This window comes from Macaca fascicularis, chromosome 15 (assembly GCF_037993035.2).
Source record: "Macaca fascicularis isolate 582-1 chromosome 15, T2T-MFA8v1.1".
NCBI lineage: Eukaryota > Metazoa > Chordata > Mammalia > Primates > Cercopithecidae > Macaca > Macaca fascicularis.
In genome coordinates this window covers 4,567,974-4,586,644 of record NC_088389.1, presented here as the reverse complement: position 1 = coordinate 4,586,644, position 18,671 = coordinate 4,567,974, and the positions used below count along the sequence as shown (strand labels likewise).

Genomic DNA, 18,671 nt, shown 5'->3' with positions numbered 1-18,671 from the left:
CACCTTGCCCTCCTGGCTGCCTCCACCCTGTGCTGGGTGTCCCAGGCCTCTCTGCTAGTGGTGGCGGCCAGGTGTGGAGCAGACATGACTTTGGCAATGGTGCGTGCAGGCATAGTGGCAGAGCTCTTGCTTGTCCCCGTGCTCCAAATCCTCCAGTGATTATGGTTCAGGGCAACCACGCCGCTGCTCTGTCTGCGTGGCTGGAAGTGCCTTGCAGCTGGCACTGGAGTGGAAGGTGCTTCTGCAGTTACATCCGCAGCTCCTTGGGAGGGCCAGGGCACGCAGCCCAAGCCCAGCCACCTCTTTAGAAAGGAGCACCCTCTGTGTCTCCATCCCTTCCCAGAGCCCCTCCCTCTCCAGGACGTGGGGAAAGGCCAGAACTGCCAAGTATGTGGGAAGTTCTGACCACCAGAGGGCAGCCGGCAGCCCCTGCGTCCTCCAGTGCTCTGTGGCCCTGGCTTCAGCCTCAGCCTGGAATCCCGGTGCGGGGGGGCAGTGTGGCTTCTCTCTCTCTCACATCCCATGGGCAGGTGGCCTGAGGTAGCCCGAGGTAGTCTCTCTAGCTAAAAGTCACCCTGCTGGGAGGGCTGAAGTCAAAGACATTAACGGCAAGGGTGCGGCTGCGTAATTCTACCCACAGATTTACCTCCACTGCCCCGGGCGCTTGGCACAGTGAGAGCGTCAGAGAAATAGTCCTGGCCCCCGTCCCAGAAAGTCCTGTTCAGCAAGGAGGTGGGATGGTGTGTCCTGAACTCACGACAACTGCAATAAATGTTATCGTCATTACTTAGTAATATCACGGTATCATCTATTCATGATAACACAGAATTGAAATACTCAGATGGCACTGGGCTTTTGCTTATTGAGACCTACTGTGTGCTGGGTGCTAGGTGCTGTCCTGAGGGCTTAGCAGGCATTTCCCTCCCAACAGTGGTAATGAGTTGAGGGTTGTCGTCCTCTCCACTTCCCAAATGAGGAAACTGAGTCTCGGGCATTGTCAGAGGCCGTGGAGGGGGAGCTGGGACCTAATCAAATCTACCTGACTCAGACTTCACTTCCTGCTTCCTCCCAAACCTCTGAAAGGTGGGGGTGTTTCTAGAAGATGATGCTGTAACGGGAAGCAGGAGGGGTGTGTGGGCTGTGGGGTGTGGGCCCTTGGAAGGGCAGACCCAGAGCTTGAGCTGGAAGGCCAGGGATGGGCTTGGGTCTTTGCATATATAGGAGTCAGTGGAGTCAGCCTAGTAATCGTGGACACGCTGGGCCTCCCGAGGCCACAGGGGGACACGTGGGAAGAAGTGTGTTGAGGGCAGGGCGCTGGCCTCATCTGTCTGCTTCGGAGAGCTCAGCCTGTCTTGACACTTGGGACTTGGACCTGCGCCTGCCACAGCTCTAGGGAGGCTGAGATTTGTAACCAGGCACTCCTTTTGCTTTTCCCACCCGCACAGGGGGCCGATGGCATCCGTGGTCTGAAGGGCACGAAGGGTGAGAAGGTAAGTCTGTCCTTGCAGCCGTGGAGCCCTCTGCTTAGTCCAGAGCCCAATTCCAGCTGGCGGGCCCCTCCCGCAATGCTTCTTCCATGAAACCAGCTGAGGTGGACGTCGCCTCTGAGTATTGAGGGGAATTGATGCCACTCTGTGGAAAGTGTCTGTTTGCAGATGGAAGAACAATGAGTTGAGGAGGATGGGCCTTCGGGTACCCTGGAGCACATCTCCTAGCAGAGCTGAGTGGGTCCAGGGTTTGTGTCTCTGCACAAGAAAGCCTTGGCCCCAGAGAAAACACACAGGCCCCCACGTGCCTGCGGGGGCCAGTGGACACCTGTCACCCTCCCCACCCCCAGGTGGGCCGCCCTGCATGGCCGCTGGCATGAGGGTCCATTTAGTTGTTAGACGTTCTTCCCTGGGCAGCCCAAGCAGCAGAAACTCACCATGCACCAGAGCCAGGCATGCACCAGAGCCAGGCAGGGAGGGAGAGAGGCCACGCCATTGGCCATGGTCCGTGGGTGCAAGTCAGGCCTAGCGGATCACTGTGGTGAAAACAAAGCTAACGACACCTCCATGCATGCCTGCCAGAGTCAGAAGGTTGGTTACAGCCTGCAGCGGCGACAGCCTGAGCCACATGGAGCTGCGTGGCCGGCCACCTTTCTCTTCTCACTCTGGTGGAACGAAGCTCACAGCCAAATCCAAGGCCCAGTTATGACACAGATTTAGGCCTCAGGGCGGCCTCACCGTGCCACCCTCCCCACCGTGGCCTAACTGTGCGGGTTCACCCTGCTGTGCCGTGTAGCCACGCAGTACTTGCTTTCCATAAAGCACATTGGGCCCCTTCGCTGGGCAGACCCTGGCCTCTCCCCTGGCCACGGTGGCCTGTGGGGCTGGAGTGCGGGTGCTGGCGTCTGCTGCTGGGATGGTCCACGTGCCGAGACTCCTTATTTGCCACCTGTCAAAGATGTCGCTTGGATCCTTTCTTGTGAAATCTGCCAGCCTTAAAGCCATTCCCGAGGGGACACATCGAATGGCCACAGCTGAATCAGAAACGACGCGGCAGCAGGAACGCCCTTGTTCCATGGCGTTTGCTGAGAGTGCTTGTCCCTGGTTTCTGTTCTTAGTGACTGCCCTTGTGGGAGGACCAGCCAAGAGGCCTGAGCCCGTGCCATCTCGGTTCCTTCCTGAGGGTACCCGCACAGCGGAACCCTAAGTCTGCATCCAAGAAAGCTGAGCCGTTTGGCCTCTCCAAGAGCACTGCTTTCTACACGGAGCCCGTCGGGGCTTCGGAACACGAGGCCCTGACGACACAGGGTCTCCATCCTGTTGGTCCCCAGGGAGGCTCCCTCACCTGAGGACCTTTCATCCTTTCCAAGGTGGCTTCAGAGAGTCCAGCTTTGCCACTTGATCTTGTCACATTTGTCCCTAGCCAGAGACAGGGCTACTTGAGATGATATTGATGAGGCTGTGCAGAGGACGCCTTCTTGCCAGGACAGCTACCGCACTGTTCCCGAGGGCCACGCGGGCAGCCCGAGATGGTCTGGGGAAGGAGGGGAGCGGTGTCAAGGGGCCGTCTTTGTGGACTTCTGCATTATTTGTGGCCGCTGCTAAGCTTCCAGCACTGTGTGAACACTGCGAACAGGGGCCTTGAGGTCCTGGGGGCCCTGGGAGCTGGCGCTGGCTGGAGAGGGCTGGATTCTCACTGAACAGAAGGCTGCCTCCCTTGCGTGTGCTCCCAGCCAGGCCCTGAATGTTTACGACCTGGCTGAGTCCCCAGATCCTGTCCTTTCACTCTTTTTGGATCAAGATGTGGTCCCTGAATAATGAGAGGAAAAGCCCAGCCAAGGGCCTTCTCTAGGAGCCACCCGTCCCCTCTGTGGAAGGATCTGAGGGCTTTCGCCCTGTGGTTTCCTGGACGGGGAAAGTCTAGACCAGGGACTCGAACGGACAGCAGGGCAGCCTCATTTGTGTCCCAGATTCACCAGTAGCCCTGGGGTGTGTGGGCCGCCGACTTCCCCTGCCACCTTCAGGAACATCCGCCACCCTTCAAAAAGCACTGCCTCTTACTGCAGGCCTTAGGGATTCTTTGCGGGGGCATTTTCATCCAGCTCCCCGTCCTCAACTGTCACCCCCTTTACCCGTCGCTTCAGTGCTGATGGGATGCCACAAAGTGCACTGAGAAACGATGCCGGGAGCTCGGGGGCCTCGGCTTGCTGAGGCCTCACCATGCAGAACTTTCAGATTCAAACTGGGCCTGCCTGAGAAGCAGGGACGCAGCTCTCTCCAGCTTCAGAATGTTACAGCTGGAGGGACGGGCCCCAAGCCTACCCTCGAGTCCGGGGTGTGCGCTGCCCCTCAAGGGTGGGGGACCTGGTGCTGAGCGTGGTCGTTTGGAGCGGGGAAGGGACCGCCAGGGAGGCGGGTCCTCTTGCCTGGACTAAGGCACTCTCTTGTCCCGTATTCAGGGTGAAGACGGCTTTCCTGGGTTTAAAGGAGACATGGGCATCAAGGGTGATCGGGTGAGCATCCTGGGTTTGGGATCTGCGCTGGGGAAAGGCCAGGTGTGCTTGGCCATATGGGAGGGGGTGGGGATGTTCGCTGCCACAGGGCAGCGTCTCAGAAAGGAGGTAAATTCTCGGTAGAGACTCCTGGTGGGAAGGGGACAGTGGCCTGGAGCCCAGGGCCCGACTCTCTCCAGCTCCTCTTCACCTCCTCCTCCTCAGCTTGCCCCTTGGGGACTGGGAATAACCTGTGGTCGCCAGCTGCTCCGCCCAGTGTCCCACACAAGGGGTCAGTGGGGCTGGGTTCACTTCAGGCTGCTCCTGTGGATTGCAGAGTTATTCACCTGACTCAAGCGATAAGCCATGCCTGGGAAGAGGAAGGAGAGCAGCTCTGGAAATGACCCAGCTTACCCAAGCAGCACAGCTGCTCCCCAGGCCACAGGGCCGGCGCCCACAGGGCAGCACGCGACGTGGGTCTAGGATCCCTGTGAGCCCGGGGAGCATCCTGGTCCCCAAACAGTTCTTCAGGGGCCCTGGGACTCCCACACAGTCCTGTGGTCTGTGATATTGGCTCAGGAGAAGCCACAGCAACCTGGCTTGTTTTTTTTTTTTTTTTTTTTTTTTGAGACGGAGTCTCGCTCTGTCGCCCAGGCTGGAGTGCAGTGGCCGGATCTCAGCTCACTGCAAGCTCCGCCTCCCGGGTTCGGGCCATTCTCCTGTCTCAGCCTCCTGAGTAGCTGGGACTACAGGCGCCCGCCACCTCGCCCGGCTAGTTTTTTGTATTTTTTTTTTTTAGTAGAGACGGGGTTTCACCGTGTTAGCCAGGATGGTCTCGATCTCCTGACCTAGTGATCCGCCCGTCTCGGCCTCCCAAAGTGCTGGGATTACAGGCTTGAGCCACCGTGCCCGGCCGTTTTTAAATGAATGATTTAGCTCGGCTCCAGAGAAAGCCGGTGGGTGCTGGGAGGGACTGGGGCTTGCCGGCAACCACAGAAAGCCACAGGCTGCACATTCCTATAATTAAAGAGAAGGCGACACCAAGGGCACGAAGGAAGGGTAGGGAGCTCTTTGAGCAGCCAGGGCGGCCAAAAATCTCTTGGAGGTTTCCCCAGTAACCTCTCAGTGAGCAGGAGCCCGGCAGAAGGAGCCGAGATGCCTCGGCCTCCGGTGGGCACAGCCGTGGTGGCAGCTGTGCACGCACCGGGACGGACATCTGTCGGCGGTAGCATGGCTGTCACCCAGCTGCCGTAATCGTCCCCCTGCAGCGCCGGCTCGCAGGTGGTTTTCCAGAACAGGAAAGCCCCACACACTTGGCACTTCGTCCCAACCTGGCAGGCAAAAGGCAGAGGCAATCTGCACCTCTGTGGGAAGGAAGGGGGAGGGAGGAGGGGATCTGTTTCGCAATGCTGTCCCAGTTAAGTGGCTGCTAGAGGCGCCCATTCTAGAACTCCTTTCGTAGTGGAAGGCTCTTGAATCCCCACATCTCAGCGGCCTTTCAGTTTGATGGTCAAAGTCCTTTTCTTCTCCTTTCTGATGCCTCTGTTCACACATGTGGCGTCCACATGATGAGGCTGCAGCTTCAGAAGAGATGACACACATTCCTGTGCCAGGGCTCCGAGAGTGGAGCACTTGTTGCCATGGGACAAGGGTGGGATGCAGGGGTGGGACCTGTCCTGAGCCCAGGGAACAGGACCCCACACCCGGACCTCTTCAGAGAGCACAGCCTGGGGCTTTGCACCTTCTCGGTGCTCTGTAAATGTGTGCAGGATTATTTTGTTGAACGAGGGACAGAGAGGTCCTGACCCAATGACAGGTTAGAGCTTCAGAATGAGGAAGTTATTAATTTTTGTCTATCTGAGCAATACACATTTGTGTTGTGGACTTGAACCACTGCTTTATAGCTGCTCTTGGAGACAGATGATCAGAGGAGGATTTGTCCATTGCTGGACAAAGGGTGCCCGGAAGGGCATTTGGAGACTCTCCCGTGGCGCTACCATTGCCTGGGCAGGCTCCAGAGCCCTCTGCCCTGTCTGAGCCCTGAGCTCCCAATCTGTAACTTGGGGAAGTTGGACGAGGTAGAATTTAAGCCCGTCTGTTGCTGGGACGCCTCCTGTGGCTCTCCCGTGTGCTGGTTATGCCCAGGTAACCGCTCGATCGGGTCTGGGGCCCACTTCCATACTTCCTGGGGCTTCAGCAGCAGCAGCAGCTCCCAGTCACTCTGCTCTATTTGGAGAAATAGCAATTCAGAGCTACTATTGTTAACCAAAGTTATTTTAGCCAAGAGGCACTCAATTTAGAGAAGGTAATTGGGAAGTAGGAGCAGGCAGCCTTGAGAAAATAAATAGCAGGCAACCTCAGTGCAGCTTCCACAGAGCCCGGAATTCACGGCACAATGTGCTCGTTTGGTCAGTGGCTCCAGGAGCAGCTCGGCGGCCTGAGTGAGGCGGAGCTGAGCTGGTGGAGCAGCTCAGACCACAGGGTGCCTGTAAGCCGTCCCCTTGCTCTCACAACAGTGGTGGAGAATAGTGTGTGTGTGTAGGGGGTTCCTCTTACACCTCCTCTTTTCTGGCTTGCAGGGGGAGATCGGCCCGCCCGGTCCCAGGGGAGAAGATGGCCCTGAAGGCCCGAAGGGTCGTGGAGGTCCCAATGGTGATCCCGGTCCTCTGGGGCCCCCTGGGGAGAAGGTTTGTGATGTGGGACTTCCAGCCACTTTCTTGGGAGGGATCTGACAGGCCCTTCCCCATGGCCTCGGGCTCCTGTTGGCTGTGGCTGCCCTAGGCATGGGGTGGGGGTGATTCCTGAGCGGGCTCCTGTCTCCACCCTGGGCTCTTGTTGCTGCTCCTGTGAAGCTGTTTGTTGAATGACGACCCTTACCTTGTCCCGGGTTCAGCCCTTCCCAGCCCTCCACCATTGCCTTGGAGGGCTCCTTCCTCCCAGTGGCTACAAAGCCTGCGTTCTGAGCCCCAACATTCCAGGACCCCGTCCTTGTCACATTCCCGCCACCACACCTGGGTAATAACGGTGTCCCCACCATGGCCTGAAGGTGTGGCAGCCTGGCAGGAAGGAAGGCCGGAGTCCACGGAGCAGGCTCTGGGGCATGCAGCCATCCATAGGCCTGCAGTTTCCAGCTGCAGGAGGCTCCTGGGCCAGCCACACACCCTGCTCCACCCTGTTTCCACCCTGGGCTCCGGCAGGAATGGTGCATGCAGTGGCCCAGACTTGTCGTCCCATCCTGCCAGGTAGACCCATACAGAAGGGCTCAGAGGTGCCCCGAGATGAAGAACACTCTGAGCTGGGGCACTTGCCTCTAATTGCTTTGCTCCACAGTGGCACGACCTCTCCTCCAGGGGCCTTCACTTCTCCCTCGGTGCAGGGACCATCGGGTACCCGCTGGACTTCATGGGTGCTGGCAGTCACTCCCCACCCAGGGCAGGCAGGGGTTCTGCATGACGACGTGTGCCCTGGCCTCTGGAAACCACACCCTCCTCCTCCAGGCCCCTGCCAGAACGCACGTCTCCATTCTGCTCCGAGGAAACGGATGGAGCAATACCATGCTGGCCATTAATGCAACTCTTTCTTCCCCCAGGGAAAACTCGGAGTCCCAGGGTTACCAGGGTACCCAGGAAGACAAGGACCAAAGGTAACTTCCGGCCGTGTTAGGTGTCCCGGGACAGGTGGACGGATGTTCCGCCAGGTCTCCCCACCCTGCATCCGGCCACGTTAGGTGTCCTGGGACAGGCAGAGGGATATTCCGCCTGTAACTTCCGGCCGTCTTAGGTGCCCCAGCGCAGGCAGAGGGATGTTCCGCCGGTAACTTCCGGCCGTGTTAGGTGCCCCGGCGCAGGCAGAGGGATGTTCCGCCGGTAACTTCCGGCCGTGTTAGGTGCCCCGGCGCAGGCAGAGGGATGTTCCGACGGTAACTTCCGGCCGTGTTAGGTGCCCCGGCGCAGGCAGAGGGATGTTCCGACGGTAACTTCCGGCCGTGTTAGGTGCCCCGGTGCAGGCAGAGGGATGTTCCGACGGTAACTTCCGACTGTGTTAGGTATCCCGGCGCAGGCGGAGGGTTGTACCGTCAGGCCTCCTCACCTCGCATCTGGCCGTGTTAGGTGTCCCGGGACAGGTGGAGGGAGGCTCCAGCGGTCCTCCTAACTCTGCACAGGTTCATCTGCTCCCCATCCTTGGGGGCGTGTGTGACACTGTGGCTCTCAACCTCCACCGTGTTCACTGCCTTCTGCATTAATTTGCTGAGTTGAAAGGAGGCTTTTGGGCGATGAGTCTTCTGTCCCAGGCGGCACAGGCACCTGGGGTCCTTCTAGGGTTCTCCTGGAGTGTCCTGCGATCTTCTGCACCTGTTGCTTGGCTGGTGGCCCTTGTCCCCCGGGTTGTCTATACGCAGAACCCGTGGGACGGTCGCCTCTCAACTCCACCACACTGGCGATTTGAAGGCTATTTGCTCCTAATGGAGTATAAAAGAAAAAGGAAACCTTTCTTATGTGAAATCGTGTTCAGGTTTAAATGAAACAGCTCCTTGAGGCTTTGGAAATCATTGAAAACGGTATTTTTTTTTCAAATCTCACATTTTATTATTCATGGTTCTTCCTTAAAGAATAACCAGCTGCCTGCACTGGAGACATAATTAACAGCCCAAGCTGGGTCGTCTTTCTCAGATCTGCCTCTGCCCGAGGCACCTCCTTTTAGCCTGGGTACCTTTTCGGTCTCACTGGAGCAGTCTTGTTAATAGGAGGATGGGCGTGGTGGCCTGGGGCTTTCCTCCAGGTTTTTCCATTCTCATTAAGGAAATGCTGCTATCCGTCCTTCCTGTGGAATGCGAAGCCCCCTGCCACGGGTGTGTAAAGGCACACCCCACATGTAGGAGAGCTTGCTGTGAAACAGGAATTTCATTTAGGATTTAACAGTGGCTCATTGAACGTGGGTGTGATGTAGCTGCTGACCGCAGCATCATCACCCGAATGTAGTCAAAGGGGCTGATGGGCACTTTCCTCTCTGTTAATACACATCCCTCTGGGGATGGAGAAAAGAGGAGAAGTTTGGGAGAGATGGGTGGTCTAAATCAAGTTCAGGCAACTTTTTGGAAAGGAATGGCACGTGTTTCCTGGGCAGAGACTAGAAGTAGCCATCAGTACAGTGACCTGGTTTCTGAACTGAGCTCTGTGTCACCTGCACTGAAGTTTCCTGGGTCCCGCCTCCTGCCTGGATTGGCAGGTGGGTGTATGAGTGGGTTGGCTGAACTCAGTCCCCTGTGAGAAATATAAGGTTTGGACATGTGTGAGCTCTTCGTGGATACAAGTGTGCATTCAGGACAGGATTTTAAGCCAGACAAATAGAGACCTGCCAAAGACAGTGGCCAGCGCCAACCCTGCGGACAGCTGAGCGGCCTCACTGCGGTGATGCTTCTTGCGTGGGTGTTTGGATATTCACCAGGTCAGAGTCCCTAAATCCATCTCTGGTCTGTGTGCACCTTGCAGACTTCTAGAATTAAAGAGCTGGTAGGTGCTACAGTCAGTGCATAAATTTGCATTCATTCCCAACTCTGCAAGCTGCCGTGCTTTATTTAGAGGGATTGTGGGACGCCAACACAACATGCACGAGGCACAGAAAACACAATGTCACAGTGCGATGTTCATGTCTCACCTCAGTTCAGCTCAGCAGTATGTGTCCCTTTCTCCCAAACACCAGCCACCCTCCTATGGACATGGGTGTGTCGGGGATGGTGGTGGGGGAGGGAGCATGATGAAAACTCCATTCGGGTTTCTAGAGCTGAAGCCTGTGAAATGCTTAGGAAATATTTATTGAGTAGAGAGGATGGATAGAGGGGATAGGTGGGTGGGTGAGTGGAGGGGTGTGGATAGGTAGACAGGCAGATGGATGAATGGGTAGGTGGGTGGGTGTGTAGGTAGATGGATAGACAGGTGGGTTGGTGGGAAGAGAGGTGGATGAAAGGATGGGTGGGCAGGTGGGTAGATACATAGATGGATGGGTGGGTGGGCAGGTAAGTAGACAGGTGGATGAATGGAGGGGTGGGTGTATAGGTAGACAGGCAAATGGATGAATGGGTAGGTGGGTAGGTAGACACATGGATATTCACATAGGTGGGCTGCTGGGCAGAGAGGTGGATGAATGGATGGTTGAGCAGGTAAGTAGACAGATGGATGAATGGAGGGGTAGGTGGATGGGTAGACAGGCAAATGGATGAATGGTTAGGTGGGTGGGTGAGTAGGTAGGCAGGTAGATGGATACATAGGTAGGCCAGTGGGTAGATAGGTGGATGAATGGATGGGTGGGCAGGTGGGTAGATAGTTGTGAATGGAGGGGCGGGTGGATAGGTAGGCAGATGAATGAATGGGTAGGTGGGTGGGTGGGTAGGTAGACAGGTAGATGGATAGACAGATAGATGGATAGACAGATGGGTGGGCCAGTGGGTAAACAGGTGGATGAATGGGTGGGTGGGCAGATGGGTAGACAGGTGGATGGATGGGTGGGTGGGCAGATGGGTAGACAGGTGGATGGATGAGTGGGCAGATGAGTAGACAGGTAGATGGTGGATGGGTGGGTAGACAGATAGATGAATGGAGGCCTGGGTGGATAAGTAGACAGGCAGATGGATGAGTGGGTGGGTGAATAGACAGGCAGATAGATGAATGGGTGGGTGGGTGGGTGGGTGGGTAGACAGGTAGATGGATGAATGGGTGGGTGGGTAGACAGGTAGATGGATGAATGGGTAGGTGGGTAGACAAGCAGATGAGTGGGTGGGTGGGTAGACAGGTAGATGGATGAATGGGTAGGTGGGTAGACAGGCAGATGAGTGGGTGGGTGAGTAGACAAGTGGATGGATGAGTGGGTGCATAGGTGGGCAGGTAGGTAGACAGGTAGGTGGGTGGTTAGGTGGGTGGGCAGGTGGAGTCTGGGGCAGAGGCTGTGCACTGGCATGCAGGCGGTCCCCCAGGCTGCCCGTGCAGCGTGACTTATTCCTGGCCCAGCTCTTATGCCTCCTCCTTAAATTCTCTTTCAGGGCTCTATTGGATTCCCTGGATTTCCTGGCGCCAATGGAGAGAAGGGCGGCAGGGTAAGGACAGCCTGGCCCCTGGGCAGGCAGCTTGTTCGGCTGCCTGGGTGCATAGCGGGTTGGTTCTCCAGCTGATGGCCTGTTTATTTCTCACCCCTTTTGCTTCTGAAACTGCTCTCCTGAATGGCTGGCCTTAAGCTCTTGACCTTTAGCACCAAGCCCTGGTGACACTCTCCAGACATTGGGCTAGGCAGGTATGTGATAGGACGGGGCAGAGGCAGGAGGGAAGTATGTTGAGAAAATGGAGCTTTCCGATTAGCACCGCAATCCAGAAGGCTCTTTCAGGTCATTCTGAAAATCAGATTCCTCTCCTCTACCCAAGTGGACTTTTCCTCCAAGCTAATTTTAAAAGGAAGGGAAAAAGGAGATTGTTTTTTCCTTTTAAAAATGTCCTGCTACCTACCGTCGTCCAAATTTAAAGTCATTTAAATTAACATTAACTTGAACAGGGTTAGCAAGCTGCCATTGTCATAAACACCCACCAGGTTGCAGTGTGGTTCGAGTGTCTTTTGTTCTCACCCTCAACGAAGGAACCGAGAGCTGGGCAGAGGGAGCTGTGTTCTCCCCACACCTTCTGGAGCCCCCGCTGGCCCAGGCCTCCCTGAAGGAGCTGCCCTGGATGCTTGTTAGTGAAATCATAGTGCCTGAGCATTGCCACTTGGGAAAACAGGAGAGAGATGGTCCTCAGGCCTTGGACTCTGAGCTGGCCTTGTCCACGGGGCATATGGCGGGGACAGAGACCAGTCTGTGGTGTACATGCAGGACAGCGTCTGCAGAGCAGGCCCGGGGGACCCGCTCCCCAAAAGATGGCAGAGCTCACACCTGCCTCGTAGCCCCAGCCGCAATCCTGCGGCCCCGCCCAGCCCATCCTCGTATGCCCCATCCTGCTCTCCCAGGGCAGACAGAGCTACAGGGTTGCAGCTCCCTCTTGGGCCCATCCCTTCTGGCCAAAACCTTGTGAGCAAACAAATGTGTTCTGTCAGATTCACAAAATAGGAAAAGGAAGACTGTTCTGAGTGTAAGTTGACAGCACAGACCCGAGGAGACTATTATTTCCATCTCCACCCTTCTCTGTCTCTGTCCTTCTACCCGTCCATCCATCCACCCATCTCTCCATCCACCCACCCACCCCCCCACCCATCCATCCACCCACCCACCCATCCATCCACCCACCCATCTATCCGTCCATCGATCTATGTGTCCATCCATCCATCATCCACCCGTCCACCCACCGACCCACCCATCCACCCACCCATCTATCCATCCATCCATCCATCCATCATCCATCCACCACCCACCCATCTATCTGTCCATCCATCCATCTGTCCATCCATCCATCATCCACCCGTCCACCCACCCACCCATCTATCCATCCATCCATCCATCCATCCATCCATCATCCATCCACCACCCACCCATCTATCCATCCATCCATCCATCTGTCCAGCCATCATCCATCCACCCATCTACCCACCCACCCACGCATCCACCCACCCATCTATCCGTCCATCGATCTATGTGTCCATCCATCCATCATCCACCCACACACCCATCCACCCACCCATCTATCTGTCCATCCATCCATCATCCACCCGTCCACCCACCGACCCACCCATCCACCCACCCATCTATCCATCCATCCATCCATCCATCCATCCATCATCCATCCACCACTCACCCATCTATCCGTCCATCCATCCATCTGTCCAGCATCATCCATCCACCCATCTACCCACCCACCCACGCATCCACCCACCCATCTATCCGTCCATCCATCCACCATCCATCCACCCACCCACCCATCCAACCACCCATCCATCCGTCCATCCATCATCCATCCACCCATCCACCCTCCTGCCCACCCTCCCACCCACCCATCCACCCACCCATCTATCCGTCCATCTATCCATCCGTCCATCCATCCATCATCCATCATCCATCCACCCACCCACCCACCCATCCACCCACCCACCCACCTATCCACCCACCCATCTATCCGTCCATCCATCCGTCCATCCATCCATCCATCATCCATCCATCCATCCACCCACCCACCCAACCATCTGTCCGTCCATCCATCCATCTGTCCATCCATCCATCATCCATTCACCCATCCACCCACCCACCCACCCACCCATCTATCCATCCATCCATCCATCCGTCCATCCATCCATCCATCATCCATCCATCCATCCATCCACCCACCCATCCATCCATCTACCCACCCATTCATCCATCCATCCATCCATCTTCTATTATCTGTCTATCTCTGTCCGTATCTATCCAACCCATCCACCTCTCCATTTGTCACTATCTAGCTGTCATTCTTTCTCTGGAAGCCTGGCTAGTGCCTTTGGGGATACACTGTCTTCTGAAATACTCTTAGGTACCACTCTGAGAAGCATGGGGAATGTGGGGTACCCCGGTACACTGCTCCTGTGCTGGGGGGCCTTTCACCCTGCACTGTAGTGAGAGTGCCTGGGGGAAGAAATGACCTTCTGCAGCTGGTCATGGGATGTGACCGCAAGCCCTTTCCGTGGAGGACCATGTGGGACCAGGGACCTCTTGGAGCACCTGGAGCCCTTGCTCACTCCCATGCTTCTGATTGGGGCTCTGCCCCTCATGCGTCTCAGCCTCCCTATCCCCGAGCCAAGGAGCTGAGATGGGTGCTCCAGATGTCCTGGGCATCAGCACTGTGGGTCACCAGACATAACACAAACCTGACTCAAGCCCAGACCTGCCACATGCCCCAGTCACACATGGGAGCCACTCACAACCTTTCTGTAGCCTCTGGGTGTCTGGCCCTGCCCAGGGACATTTTGTTCACCACTGCATCTGGCTGGTGGCACAACCCACAACACAGACCTCAGGCCAAAAGGGCGAGGCTGTTTGCTTCACCTTGAGCCGTGGTGGTGGTGGTTCATGCGTGTGAGTTGGAGCCCTGGCCTCCTTCATCTTTGCCATCACAGCTCTTCAGAGCCTCCCGTTCAGGACGCTGAGCATAGTCTTTACCCCCGTGAGCCTTCGGTGGCATAGGCACTGCAGAATGACACCGGCAGCACTGCCCGGCTTTCTGGGCAGGGTTGATGCTTTGTGCCAAGTTTGGGGAATGGTGGAGAGCGTGGGTGCCCTCTGGTCTAGTAGGTTGGGCTTCCCAAACAGGAAAGCCCAACAGGAAGCTGGGGACTGGGCTGGCCTTGCAAAGGGACCCTTCCTCTTTTGTTGACTGCAGAAGCCTCACTCAGGTTACCCAGAAGCCTCTGGGCGCTGGCTTGTCTTCTGCGCCTTAGTGAACAGACGCTGCCTCCTGGGTTTCGCCCTTGGCCGCCCTTCTTTTGCCTTGGGCTTTGGACTTGGTAGTCTTCGGGGCAGTCCATTCACTTAAACGGCGCATGCATCGCACATGCATTCTACGTGCTGGGTGCTCTGCTAGGCTCTGAGGACTCTGGTGGTCAAACCAGACATTCCTCTGGCATCCAGAGAGGAACACCACCCAGTGAGCAGCACTCAGAAGTGGTGGCTGTGACGATGAAGGACAAGGGTGAGTCAGGGAAAGGTCATAGGCACCAGAGTCTGACCCAGAAGGTCCAGGGAGGCCTCCTGGAGCAGTGACATTTTTGCTGAGCCCTGCAGGAGGGACAGAAGTGGATAGGTGAGGTATGGAAAGCAGGCAGAGCTGTGGGGTCAAGAGGTGAGGAGGCAGGGGCTGGCACAGGGCCGAGCCCAGCAAGAGAGACGTGGGAGTGGGCTGTGGGCTGCAGAGCCTGCTGGGGCGGCCAGCTGCTTGTGGGGAAAACTCTTTATCCCAAGGCACTGGGACCTACTGAAGGTTGTAGCCAGGGGGATTGGCACGGAAGGTTGTAGCCAGGGGGAGTGGCACCGAAGGTTGTAGCCAGGGGGAGCGTCACTGAAAGTTGTAGCCGGGGGAGTGGCACTGAAGGCTGTTTGAAACAACTCTGGTCCCAGTGTGGGGCAGGAATGGGAAGGAGACCATTCCAAGGATGTGAAGGGAAAGCCAGTGGGATGTCTATGCTCATCCAGAGAGGTCTTTTGTTTATTTATTTTATTTTTTTGAGACGGAGTCTCGCTCTGTCACCCAGGCTAGAGTGCAATGGTGCGATCTCGGCTCACTGCAACCTCCACCTCCCAGGGTCAAGCGATTCTCCTGCCTCAGCCTCCTAAATAGCTGAGATTACAGGTGTGCACCACCATACCTGGCTAATTTTTATATTTTCAGTAGAGACAAGGTTTCGCCATGTTGACCGGGCCAGTTTCAAACTCCTGACCTCAAGTAATCCGCCTGCCTCAGCCTCCCGAAGTGCTGGGATTACAGGCGTGAGTCACCGTGCCTGGCCCAGACAGGTCTTTTAAAAGATCTTGGATATTCTGGCCAGACGGATGCTTCTAGGTGCTAGGATGCCAGGCCTGAGTGTCTGCATGCGTGCATGCATGTGTGTGTATGTGCATATGTGTGCGCGCATGTGCCTGTGTGTGCGTGCATGTGTGTGCATGCGTGTGTGTTCATGCAAGTGTATGTGTGTGCGTGTGTGTGTATGTCTGCCTTCCACATGAGGGCTGCCTGCCCTCTGTCTGCCTGGTCCTACCTTCTGCAGAGCTAGTGTTGGTCTGTGGCCCTTGACACCTTGACTATGGGCCAGACGTGGAAATGGCAGGAATATAAGCTGCTATGTCAAGCCAGCTGAAGCCAAAGGAAGAGGAGTGGGTGTGAGCAAAGTGCTGCTTTGCCCCTTCGTCCTCGGGCCAAGGAGTGATCCCAGGAGCCCCTTCCCGGGAAAGGGGAAGACCCACTCTTCAGATGCACCTGCCCGCCAGTGGAAGGCCTCTCCTAGCTGTGTTTGGCTTCTCCAGCGGAAGGTCCCCTCTCAAACTGTGCTTGGCTTCCCAGCACGTCCATTAGTGGGACTGTCCTCTCCTTCCTCAGGGCAAGAAGACAGGTGCCCACAAGCAATTTGCCAGGGAGAAGGAAGGTTAAAGGGACGAGGGGGGACATTCTGTTCCACAGCTCCAGTCACAGGGACTCGAAATTCTTTGGCTTGAATTAGTTTATAAAGAAAACAGATGAGCAAGACGCCTGCAGGGAGCCCCAGATGGTGCTTTGGCCGAGCCGGTATTGTGCTCCCTGCCAGGGCCCTCGCGCCTGTGCCTTGGGTTGCAGTCATTTGTGTTGCAGGATGAAACCTGTGGTCCAGGTCATCGTGGGACTGTTTTAGGGTAGAGGGTTTTCATTCTGGGGGAGGATGGGAATGTGTAAACCTGGCAACCGGAGCTCATTCACACCTAAATGCCGGGAGTAACCAGGTTGGCTGTGGGCGTCCTTGCCTGTAGAATGCCTGTCACTGGAAGAGAGCAGATGTTTCGTTAATTTTCATATGCAAATATTTATTTGAAGCCAAAGGATATCACCATAGTAATTGAAGAACTGGAAAGGGAGCTCATTGTTAAAAAGCCACATGATTAACTCATCATCATAAATGGTTTTATTAAATGCATTTCAAAATGGGAGACTCTAGGAAGCAGTTTTGACTCTGGCAGCAAATGAATGAAAGATGATGAGAGGAAACTTCTCAGGTGGCCTCCAGCCATACAGAGCCACCTTGGGCGGAGCATCAGAAACCAGTCAAGATCAGCCGGGCACGGTGGCTCACACCTGTAATCCCAGCACTTTGGGAGGCTGAGGCGGGTGAATCACGAGGTGAAGAGATCGAGACCATCCTGGCCAACATGGTGAAACCCCGTCTCTACTAAAATTAGCCAGGCATGGTGGCGTGTGCCTGTAGTCCTGGCTACTTGGGAGGCTGAGGCAGGAGAAGCGCTTGAACCTGGGAGGCAGAGGTTGCAGTCAGTCAAGATGACGCCACTGCATTCATTCCAGCCTGGTGGCAGGGTGAGACTCTGTCTCCAAAAAAAAAAAGAAACCAGTCAAGTTCAGGAAGCTGAACTGGGACCCGGTGGGGATGTAGGGGCCGGTGCGCGTTCAGCCCCTGGCTTCCGTTCACTGTAGATTATCTGCATCTTCCAGCTCTGATATCTTTGCACTACATTTGTTTTCTGTGGTTTGGAAAATGCAAAACAGCAACAGAAAAAAGAGTATAAATTCTATTAGAGGAGAAGCCGATGACTCTTGGATATATGATTTATATATTAAATTGCAAGTTTGCACGTCTGCAGAGCCTGTTGAAAATTTAATGGCTAATATTCTTAACTGTAGCAAAAGTAAATTATGTATGAAAGGGGTTGACTTTCTTCTCTTTCCTTGCAATAATGATTTCCCTCCCTGCTGAGGACAGAGAGAGAGAGAGAGATGAGGAGGAGGGGAAGGAGGGAGGAAGGAGGAGGAAGGATGTGGCGGTGCTCTGAGGAGAGAAACCAGATAATAGTATAAACATCCATCAGACTGCAGGAGGAAAATTGGATTTCAGCAGGACTTGTGCAGAAGAGCAAAGCTCTGTGTGTCGGGTGTGCGGTGAGCTTCTCGCCCTGATAAATCTCCTATTAAAACACGGAAAAGGTGGGTGGCAGGGAGGCCCGCGTTCCTCCTAGCCTGCTCTGAATTCAGAGTCTCTCAATAACCCGGGAGAGAGCTGCCACCTAAGCAGGGCCGGGCATTTAGAGAATGACTGACCAGCCCCTTCTCTGATTCTAGGGGACCCCTGGAAAGCCGGGACCGCGGGGGCAGCGAGGCCCAACGGTAACCGCCCTTTCAGCTTGTGGGCATGTCTGGGACACGGGAGTATGGTTTAGGGAGCACATGCTGGGGGCTGGGGGAAGGCGGTGTCTGTGAGTCGGGACTTGAGCTGACTTTCCTTCTCTCCCATCTGTCCAGGGTCCAAGGGGTGAAAGAGGCCCCCGGGGCATCACTGGGAAACCTGGCCCCAAGGTACGTGTTTGGCCTCCTGGGTGGTGGGTGGCATGAACCCAAGTTGCAAAGCTACAGAGATACGGAGCATCTGAGGGTGTCTGTGACCATTTTTATTGAAAAAAAAAAAAAAACAAACAGGACCTTTTCTTAGGTGTATTTAAGAAGCAGCTTGTCCCCTCCAGCAGCCTCTGGATGCTTTAGATGAGATTTAATTAAGTGATTGAGAACGATGGTCATGAGATGTGGCCCCAGCAGAGCAGGGGCAGGGCCTCGCCCCAACACCTGGGACCCGAGACAGCAGCAGGGGCCAGGTCCACCACAGACTCACCCGCCCTGGTCAGGAGGCCCTGTTTCCTCTCTTGAAAGGGGTTTGAGACCTGCAGAGGCCTCTACCAGAACTTTCTGGCAGGGGAAGGCCCAGGCCGGCCTCGTGCACATTCTTCCCACTGAGGGACGTTGAAGCCACTCCTTGGGTGGAGAATCTGGACACAGACCCAACAGGCGGGCTGCTCCTACCTGTCCAGGATGCCACTCCAGAGCGGGTTCCTGCTGGGATAAGTCTTCCAGTGGCTGAGGGGCCGACCTGGCCTGTCCCTCAGCTGACTGGAATGTACCCACAGGCTAACCTGAACTCCTCTGGGACAAGCTCTGGGGCACTTCTCATGCCCGGTGAGCTGACATGAGGCTCACGTAGGAGAACTCAGAGCAGCAGCTGTCATGTGGGG

The 18,671-nt window shown here is 55.9% G+C and overlaps 1 protein-coding gene across 3 annotated transcripts in view; it reads left to right on the top strand.

Annotated features, from left to right (window-relative positions):
* Positions 1–18,671, top strand: part of COL5A1 (collagen type V alpha 1 chain) — a 208,645-nt gene that overhangs the window by 139,137 nt on the left and 50,837 nt on the right. For all 3 annotated transcript variants that reach the window (XR_012424123.1, XM_045374232.2, XM_045374231.2), the window contains exons 28-34: positions 1,446–1,490; positions 3,947–4,000; positions 6,559–6,666; positions 7,569–7,622; positions 11,013–11,066; positions 17,731–17,775; positions 17,911–17,964. Coding sequence is in view for 2 of the 3 variants with exons in the window: in XM_045374232.2 (XP_045230167.2) it covers positions 1,446–1,490; positions 3,947–4,000; positions 6,559–6,666; positions 7,569–7,622; positions 11,013–11,066; positions 17,731–17,775; positions 17,911–17,964 (414 nt within the window). In the remaining variant the exon portion in view is untranslated. The remainder of the gene's footprint in view (positions 1–1,445; positions 1,491–3,946; positions 4,001–6,558; positions 6,667–7,568; positions 7,623–11,012; positions 11,067–17,730; positions 17,776–17,910; positions 17,965–18,671) is intronic.